This window comes from Oryza brachyantha, chromosome 2 (assembly GCF_000231095.2).
Source record: "Oryza brachyantha chromosome 2, ObraRS2, whole genome shotgun sequence".
In the NCBI taxonomy this organism is placed as follows: domain Eukaryota; kingdom Viridiplantae; phylum Streptophyta; class Magnoliopsida; order Poales; family Poaceae; genus Oryza; species Oryza brachyantha.
In genome coordinates, this window is record NC_023164.2 from 3,157,306 (window position 1) to 3,167,661 (window position 10,356).

The 10,356-nt window shown below is 41.0% G+C and overlaps 1 protein-coding gene across 1 annotated transcript; it reads right to left on the reverse strand.

The window, feature by feature from the left end:
• Positions 1-1,869: 1,869 nt before the first annotated feature.
• On the reverse strand, positions 1,870-7,646 carry LOC102712327 (autophagy-related protein 11). Its single transcript, XM_040520516.1, has 5 exons — positions 6,110-7,646; positions 3,941-5,612; positions 3,623-3,840; positions 2,807-3,017; positions 1,870-2,465 (listed from the first exon to the last, which is right to left on the reverse strand). Exons 1-5 carry the CDS (start codon positions 7,093-7,095, stop codon positions 2,103-2,105), a joined length of 3,450 nt encoding a protein of 1,149 aa, XP_040376450.1. The 5' UTR covers positions 7,096-7,646; the 3' UTR covers positions 1,870-2,102.
• Positions 7,647-10,356: the final 2,710 nt, after the last annotated feature.

The following is a 10,356-nucleotide window of genomic DNA, read 5'->3' on the forward strand; positions in this document are numbered from 1 at the left end:
GTAGACTGCGGTGTTTAGGATTTTTATTACGAGTGGTTCAACTTATCTATCTTTTAAAATTACCATAAATATAAAATACTAAAAGTGTATTTTGTATATATAAATAAATGATACTGCGTATTATATATATAAGTTGTAATTTTTAGAACATCGTCTAGATCCGTCTCTGTTGCCTCCGTCCTATGATCTAAGATAATCTAAGTTGATGATTATTTGGTCTTATCAGACAAAAAACGAAACGACATCTGTAAATCAAAAATAATTCTAAAATAAAGCTTTCATATATATATATATATATATATATATATATATATATATATATATATATATATATATATATATATATATGCATGCATGCACATATTAGAGAAAGTGTTGTATTTTTGTTAACTAAACCTTAGATAAGTTAGTTAAAATATAATACCAACCTTAGAGAAATTGAGTATGTCACCCAAAAAAATCTATAAGTATATAAGTATTTCTATATTGTTTAATATTATTATTAAAAAGACTATGATGTCGTATAATAATTGAGAAATGGATTGGAGTAAAATGGTATGTGGGGATAAAATAAAAACAGTTTTATTAGATGGCACCATTCATCTTAGTAGAAAAATTATATGATTATTTATTGTATTATGATTAGATTTATTACTAAATGTATTTTAATTATAACTTATATTTTCATAAATTTGCACCAAAGTTTTAAATAAGATGAATGATCAAACATATATCAAATGTCAACGATGTCATTAATTAAAATATAAAAGTGGTATTATGAATAGTGATAGAAACACTTATATTTTAGTACAAGATTTAAATCATAAACATAATTATATTTTAGGAGGAATTAGTAATTGAATTACGTATTTTGGATTATTATCGGCACATTTTTTTAACTCCTAAACAATGTATTTTACATTTCGTGTAAAAATTTTACATGGACTGGTTCATGGGATAGATAGCTACCAGTGTAGCCATGCCTCCCGTCGGTAGAGGGAGCCACAAATAGAGCAACACCTAGGGCAATCCAGTCCATGAGCCATCCGCCATAGCCGCTCCATCGATGCCAGATGCAATCCTTGAGCAAGTCTTCATTGCGGCGACACTGGGGACAGGTCCAACCCCAGATCCAGTTGCGCAACCCCAGATCTTTATATGGGCATGTTCCTACGGGCATGCATGTATGTGAACCGCATATCACAAATAAACTATTCCTAAGCGCACATACATTTACTCTTAAGCACAGATAAACATGCTCCCTGCTCCTACTAATATGTAGATCATTTATAGAAAACCTCCAAAAAATTAGAAACATTCTTCAGTGAGTAGGCTTGGAATTGTTTGCACCAAATAGTATTGATAAATATAATGCTCAACGTGTCCTCCACTTTCTTAAGTACGTCAGAAGTACTAAACTAAACTTCAAAAGTAGTAATACTCTTTCTGTCTCAAAATATTCTGACCAAAATAAACTTCAAAAGTAGTAATACTCTTTCTGTCTCAAAATAATTGACCACTTCAGTCAGTTTTAAACAAATTATCACTCAACTAAAATGACATACATACACCTACTTATTAACCCTTTTATATAGCGATAAAAATATGCAGTAATATTACTCTCTAACTTATCCTTTCCACCATATTTTCTAACCAGACCACCACCCCTAAATGGCATCCCCTCCTTTATCATTATGTTACAATTACTAAAGTAAAACCATCCCTCTTATCAGCACCTTTCTTAAGTGCCAAGATGAACCAGCAACATGACTAGATTTTTCGCTAAGAAATTCAACATATCAACCATATTGCCCAGCAGCAGCAATGGAGCTTATGCTCAAAAGATCAAACACTAGTAAGTAAACTGACAAGAACAGCAAGATTGTGATATGAAAGAATATTCAGTCTGCTTGAACGAAGATGATAAACATCAGTGGTAGCTGATAGTCTATTTACACAGGAACCTGATCATCATCATTATGTACAAAGATGAAGAAGCCACAAGCAACCGAGGAAGTCTATGAATTTCAGTTTCAGTATATTTACAGTTGAGAGTTTCTCCCTTCATTTCAGCAGCCATAGGCAGGATCAGGAAGGCGTTTTCAACGAATAGTGTCAGGTATCATTGCAACCGTCACCAGGAAGTACTCACATCCCACAGGCAGATTGTATGGGTTCAGCATGGAAGTGGGCGACCGACGGCCACCGCTATCAGGGCGTGAGGCTTCCATTTGGTCGCCGTGCGAGGGCAGCTTTGCTATGCGCCTTTCGATGTGCACAATCTGACCGATTATGTAAGCAGGGTGCCGCGAATGCTGCTCTGTGAATAGGGCCACTGATTCCTCTGATAGGAAGTAGTTTGAGCAGTTCCGGTTGATTGCCTCGTAATGCCCAGCAGGGTTCCGAACAAAGACTGCAAGCTCATGAACTTCGAACCGGCCAAATGATATCTTCTCCTTACTAGCCTGTTGAACAGTATTGAGAACCAAGGATACTGGTTTGTTATTGCAATCAACATAATTTAACAGAATCAACCCAACTGACAGAGTAAGCAGTAATATATGCTTATTGATTAGCGCAGAACTTACACATAAAACAATCTATATTCAGGTGGCATTTATTTTGATAAAAACAGAGCCTAATTCAACCTTTTATCAAACTGATCAGCAGTCAGGAATCAGGAGTCAGGATGCATCAGATTGAGCATTAGTATCCCCTAGTTGGCTAGTTCATTCTTCTGTGGAATTCAAATAAGTTATCTCCTTTGTACTATGCGACTTGAGGTTTCAGAAGGGACAAGGCATACCTGTTTTTCCAGTTGAAGCTTACTATATAAATTTTTAACCGATTCTTTCTTCTCCTCCAACTCTCTTATATAAGTTCTATTTGCTGCATCGATCCTTGAGTAGCGTTCCAGCAGCTCAGCACTCTGTCGTGATAGAAAACCAACTTTGTCTGCCAGGGTTTTGATGCATTGCTGAAACTGACTGGTTGTATCACCTTCATCCTTCTTTACGCTGTTTCAGTACAATAGAATTACCAATGAGCCAGTAAATAAACACACTTCTACAATAATAGTGTATCCAAAGGAAGAAAAGGCTGATACTTTTGTAAAGCAATAACAAAACTCTGTGCAATGGAAACTACTCTGATCAAAAGACCAAAAACAGGCAATCATCTGAAGGAACACACAATTATTATGATACATCAATATTTCACTGTAAGCACAAAATACAGTTTACTAGAAAGCATGCAAAGGCTAAATGACATCTAACTTCCCTAGCTCTGGTACAATCTACGTAAAAAAGTCTAGCTAAACTAACATCTAACGGCTCTCTCTATATCCCAATGATGATTCAAGATACAGAAAATCTGGACATAGTTCCTAAAAGTTGTCTTGAGTTTTATTCTGTTGTTCATTTTGTCAGTCTTGTTGACTGCCAACTCATGGATCACTAATACTTAGGCTATGTTGAACCTAGATATAGCAAATCTAGAAGTTCATTTGATCCTACTTGCTATGCCCGATATCAGAATGGGCTCGAGGTTAGACATGGTTTCTAAAAGAAATGCAGAACTGATCACTACACACAAGTTCAAGCAAATGATAGCAGTAAGATACCTTGCTAATGAGTGAGCTAAAGCACGCAGTGAGTCTGCAAAGCCAGACATGCCTGGTGCTGTGACACAGTTATTTAGTCTCTCAAACAGACCATGTATCCTCAGAGCAGATGAACGGAGGGCATCATACTCAACAGCCCTTCTGTCAGCTGAACATTTATTTGTGCGGGCCTCTTCTCTTGCCTCATGTAAGTAGTTCTCCAGTTGCACACAGTTCATCTATATTAAAATTTGTAAAAGAAACAATTTCAATTACAGCATGGAAGAAAATTATTGCTGATTTATTTTTCTTGGAAAAATTACCTCCTACAAGTCTTACCTGAGACTCATCAAGTAGACCCTGGGTGTGTTCAAGTTCTTTCTTCAGAGAGTTGACCTCATCCACCACGGCATTAAGCTTGCTTTCAATTTCATCTAACCTTTTTGATTTGCTTTCTAGGGCAGTTTGCAACTCTGACACAAGAAGCTCCTTGTTTCTCAACTCTGAGGTATGTTCATTTGTTCTGGAGTTTAAGATGCCAAGAGGATCTTCTATAGGAACACCGGAAGCATCAGTCGTAGTAAACTGTGTCAATATTTGTCCTTCTTTATTAGAATTGACAATTTTATGTTCGCTATCAGGTGGCAATTCTGCCATGAAAGCATCCAAATTAGTGCATGCTATTGAATCAAGCAATTGCAAGTTTAGTGCACCCGAAATGTCCGTCATATTCTCATCTCCACCTTCTGTTTGTTTAGATGGCTGCTCAGATGTTGAAGAGGCCTCATCCATGGCCACACTTGATTCATCACGTACTTGGTTTTGCCTCCCTCCAGATATGTGTGCGTTGCAATCATTAGCTTTAAATGCAGAAAGGAGGGAATCAGATGCATCTTTGCTTCCAGAAATCATGTGCCCTTGTATGTACTGGTTTGCTAATCGCTCCTCAAGCTCCTGGATACGCTTCTCATAGGACAAATTTTGGTTCTGCTTTGCTGTAAGCATTGACTTTAGGTGATTAGCATACTCGTCCTTTGCTGAAAGTGCTACTGCTGTTTTTTCCCTAGTTTCTTTCAATACATTATCAATTTGCCCTTCATCAATAGATTCATATCCATATTCAGCACCAAAACTGCAGAGAACAGCAATTGCAGAAGCAAGTTCTGCTTTTAATCTGGCATTTTCGACTTCCAGTTTACTAGTTCCAGCAATATCCACAGTGTCAAAGCCCCCAAGAAAGTCTTGGAAATCCATCTTATCATCAGCATTCAGAGGATATTGCTCGGATTTACTCAAACTTCCACTAGTACCAGAATGGCTCAAGGATGACTTTGGCAGTTGTGATCTCTCAGATTTCAGTAAAGACCCAACCAAAGATTGGGGGGCAAGTTTCTCCACATCATCAACATCAATAGGGAGAAGATTGCAATCAAATGGAGCAACTGTTACATCGCACTGGCTAGGAGTATCAAAAAGTCCCATGGAGCCCATGATATCTTCTGGAATGTACTTACTCCATGTCCTAAAGAAAGCTTCTCGCCTTCTTACCTCAGCTTCACGCTCTGTGGCTAGCTTTTCAGCAAGCTGCCCTGCCAAGCCAGTATAGAGTTTAAAAGAAGACTTTCTTCGTACGACCTCAGCAAGACAAGCCCTGTATGCATGACCCAGGCCACTGACAAGTTTTAGACCATCAAAATCTCTATCCTGATGACCCAACACCTCTTGGAATGCATGGAGTTCATTCATCATGTCCTTGATACCAATCTGAGCAGATTTGACCCTTTGCATGCTGACATGTACCAAAGTATTCATTTCATTCTTCTTGGCTTTGCATTTCTCAAGCAACTTAGTGAGCATGTGATCAATATTATTGACACTGGGCAAGTTGTCCTTTTCATGCACTTCATAGATGCGTCCAACTGCAGAAACCGCATCATGAGGGCGGAGAGATGCAGAAAGCTGGCAGTTTGAGCAGTCATCAACAAGCTTTTTTGATGTATTCACATCTTTACTGCAGGACACAAGATAGTTCAGCTTAGAGTAGGATATAGCATACAAATATACAACATCATGGTGTTGTCCATTGAGAATGGTATAAGGATGCTTGGTCACACTGAGCACATTTTAATTAGTGAGGGCAACCGCAGTGATGGAGTAATTTAACATATGAAGTAAATATGGTGACAAGCTATTCATTTTGCAAAACCATCAAGTAAACATTTCCTAATCCTAAGTAGTTTCTTCAATATTTATAGCACAAAACACACGACAGCTATGATCCAGACCAACCATTAGTAAAAGTAGGTCTGAGAGGATGGTGACACTTAGCGTAGTGCCACAATAGAAATATAGTTTTCAAAATTTCCCCTAAGTACTGTAGTGAAGCCATAATTCAATATAAATTTAGATAATTCAGGATAATCACTAGTAGTAGTAGGTTTGTGAGGGCATTTTAAACTTAACAGCAAGATAACTAGGTAAAAGACATGTTTGGTGGTTTGGTCCAACCTTAGAGACTGCATGATGCTTTTCTGGTCACCGATGAATTTCTCGTGTTCCTTTATCATCGTCTCGAGATCCTTGCAGCCAGTCGAGCTCATAATATTAAACAAATTATCCAGCCTCTTCTTCAATTCCATGAAGTTTTCCTTCAGCTGTGAGACCTTCAAATCAAACTGCCTATGTGAGCTCAGGCATCCATCTGCCAACTTCCTTAGGTCATTCTCCTTAATGAGGTCAAGCAAGGAACGTCTCCCGTCGCATTGCAGCGCCGGGTGAAGCCTCACGGTACGCAACCTCTGCACATCCTTCTCAAAATTGGCCAGCATCTCTGTGTGGCCGCGGTGCTGCTGCGAGAAGCACTTGACAAAGTCCGTATACCGCTGCGTGAGCTTCCGCGCCGTGTGCTCCAGGTTGCTCCGAGCGGTGTCCAGCGCCCGCTCCTGCACCTGCCCCTCCCGCAGCAGCCGGCAGCACACCTCGTGCTTTGCCACGCTAGATTGATAGACGGCATTCGCCACCTGGAAGTGGTACCTGAACGTGGTTTCATAGGACACCAGGGCCTTCAAGGCCGGGTCAGCGGACACCTCCAATGGCGGGGAGTCCTGCGGCCTGGGCGGCGGCGGGATGCTCGGCTGAGGGATGTCGATCGCCTCGGGCGCCGGGCGAGGCGCGTCGGCGAGGAGCCGGGCCTTGTTGTAGAGGAACACCTCGCGGTCGTCGCGGGGCAGCTTGTAGTAGGCGAGCGGGTGGGCGCCGTCGAGCGAGGTGTTGCCGCAGAGGAGGAGCTGGTCGGCCGGCGGGATGCCGCAGAGGGTCTCGATGGTGCGCTGGATGGCCTCCACGGGCGTCTCGCCGCCGCACTTGAACTCGAACGTGTGGCCGTTCTCCGCCACGTGCACCGGCAGCTTCTGCCCCAGCGCCAGCGCCGCCCCCGCCGCGTCCTCCGCCGCGCCGGCGCTGCCGCCCCCCGTCACCGCCGACCCAGAACTCATCTCTTCCCCAGCGATTTCCTCCCCCTCAAAACCTGATCTTTCTCCTTTTTTCCCCTCTTCTTCTCCCCGCAGTTGAGATTAAATCTGCGGTTCTACCATGCCACCAAACCAACCACCCAATCTCCCAAGAACACGCAACCTCCGGCCTCCCCGCCTCCCAAACCTCCGATCAGTCCCAAATTCCTCCTCCCCTCCGGCGAGAGCAGCAGCCCCCCGCACCAAGGCAACGCCTTTCTTGGAGTTCCGTCAAGGCGGAGAAGAGCCTTCTCCGTGGAAGAGGACCGAACGTCTCCTGTCCCCCGCAATCCCTTCCGGTTCACCAACCCCGCACGGATTTCCCGATCACCATCCCGCAGACGGAAGCGGCCACCCAAGACGCAATCCAACTCCCTCGGGTCACCTCGTCCACCAACAACCCCAGCCCACACGACCCGGGACCCCTTCTACTTCTTCTTCCTCTTCTTCTCCCCGGATGCGGCGGCGGAGGAGGACCCGACGGATTCAGCAGCAGCCGCAAGCGTGGCGTTAGCACCAACAACAAGAAAGACGGATTAGGAAGAGGAGGACGAGAAGGAAAGGGGAGAAAGTAAATAATGCGATATGTCGGGGGGTTGAATAGAAAAGTCGACTAAAGCTAGCGTGCGGGAGTGGAGTAGTAGGAGTAATTGCTGCGGGGACATTTTGCGCATGGGTCCTTGTAGATTCCGAAATTTACGTGGGCGTGAATTATTGGAGGGGAGTTTGGGTTGCTTCCGTTGGAAGGGTAAGCGGCGGAGAGAATACTCCGGTTATTTTTTATTTCCTTCGCATGAGTGGCTATTTTATGTAAACTTATAATATTTCGATGTGATTTTATGGATTTGTTTTTTTAAATATTAGAGTCTGTATTACCAGTAATTCACCGTAAAATATATTTTTAATTGATACCATAAGAAAAATAGACCAAATCGTTTCCTTCGCATGAGTTTGTTACTCGATGTAGAAAAAGTCCACCCTATCATTGTCTAAAGTCTAAAATTTTTAGGGTTGATCTAAAAGAAAATGCTGAAAAATAAATTTTGGTTAAAAAAACTCTAAAATCAAGTTCAACTTTACGGTCAAAAATTAAAATTTTGGCATATAAATAAAAAGATAAGCAAAAAGATAAGGGTGATAGTCACATTGTCATAGGGCGCTGTTGATTTTTTTTGGGTGGGTTTTCTCATTTAATATCGGACCACCAAATTATCATCATGTAATCAACGGTAGTTAGTTAGAAAAACTCTATTATATGATCACCTAAACACTCAGACTTGGTAATACCTTTTTTCGAGCCAAACTTGGTAATGCCCTTTTATTGGCAATAGACAAATCAAAATAATTTATGAGTACTATGACAACTAGGAACATGAGAGAAAAAAGTAGCGAATATCAAAACTACATATATGATCCCGATCCAAAGAAATTTCACTACTTTGTGCAATTTTCCGTCGTTTGTAAATATATAAACATTAGTCAATATGACAAGTGACTAATAAGCATATAACCCAGTGCTAAAAAATATCCATCCTACCATTGCCTTAAAGCCCTAGGCTATATATCTCATTGATAGTAGATAAACTTAAAAGACAAGATTAATAAGAAAATAAAAAAACTATACTAACTTAACATCAAAAACTATCATCCTTATCTCTTCCCTTATGCTTATGTCTATAAACTAAAATTTAAAATTTTAACCTTTAAGATGATTTTGTTTTTTACCGAATGGATTTTAGACCTCTAAGGCCGCGCTCGGTTGCTCCCTTTTCTTATCCAGATTTCTTTATTTTTCACGCACACGCTTCCCAAACTGCTAAATGACGTGTTTTTTTAAAAACTTTTCAATAGGAAAGTTACTTTAAAAAATCATATTTAATCTATTTATATTTTTAATAATTAATAATTAGTAATTATGTATTAATCTATTACTATGTTTTCAGCGCGGATCACTGACCTCCATTCCCTCACTGCCGAACAGAAAGCATAAAATAACTAATTAGTAATCATAAAAATTAGAATGGCTTAAACAGAAAGCATGATACTGGAAGACGACTTTTTAATCATATTTTTACTATTCAGTTACTAGGTTCATGGCTAATATACGGCATTAATAACGAATTGGTAAACCACGGCTAGTTGCCGCCTAAAATAACTAATTCAACCGCTGGCTAAAAATCAGGGACATTCAATCATTGATCAAGGTAAGGTCACTTTTCTACCCGCGTAACAAGTGTACCACACGGTAGGCTACAGAGTGCATGTGCAGTACAAACGTTCCATTTCTAGCCAGGCGTGGCTCCCGGGATCTTCTGTGGCCATCGGTGTGAGCACCAGCAACCCCAGCCTGATCCGGGCAGGTCTGATTGGCGCTCGGTCGCGGGCGGACTGCACGAGCGAACGCATCGTCTTTCTACGGAATTCCTCTTTCTACCTCTCTTTCTTTAGGCCCACACGCTGTACGGCCCAGTGAAACTGATCGGCCCACCGTGCACCCGCTGATAAATAATATATAAACTTTACACATATAAAATTTAGACATACAAATTTTATACATGCAAACTTTATACATACAAAATTTTCATATATAAATCTTTGTACATATAAACTTTATTACATGTATAAAATTTAGACGTACAAATTTTATACATGCAAACTTTATACATACAAACTTTTCATATATAAATCTTTATACATATAAAACCCCTATTTGTAAAGTTTATACATATATGGAAAAATTTTATACGTGTAAACTTTATACATACAAATTTTATATACATATACACATACATATAAACGCTCCATATAAAAATCTATATAGATACAAAATATTATATATACACAAAAAAATATAGATATATATTTATTATATAAAAACTTTATACATATAAATTTATACGCATAAAGTTAAAACCTCTAGTAAAAAAAATGTATGTAGCCAATTTGGGCCGCAATAGCATGTGGGCCGTGGTCCATGGGCCGGCAGTGCCGCGCGGTCGCGCGGCGCGCGCGCATTAGCCTTTTCGGCCTGATCCAACACCACATATGGTATGCCCTGGGCGAAAGCGTTGGTGGGCCTGCCCATCACGGCCCTTGCTCCCCGAGATGGGCCTTGAGGCCCAGTACGCGGCCCAGATCGCTTACGGCCCAAGGCCGCTTCGGACTGGACGCCGGCCCGGCCCAGACGCGCGGCGCCTAGGTAGGCCTTGGTCCCGCGGCACGACACGAGCCCGTCCCTGTCCGCGT

Coding starts and splice junctions, on each gene's coding strand:
- LOC102712327 (XM_040520516.1), bottom strand. CDS start 7,095: ATGAGTTCTGGGTCGGCGGTGACGGGGGGCGGCAGCGCCGGCGCGGCG. Junction 3,841..3,940: donor GTCTACTTGATGAGTCTCAG/GTAAGACTTGTA, acceptor ATTTTAATATAG/ATGAACTGTGTGCAACTGGA. Junction 2,466..2,806: donor AGCTTCAACTGGAAAAACAG/GTATGCCTTGTC, acceptor ACTGTTCAACAG/GCTAGTAAGGAGAAGATATC.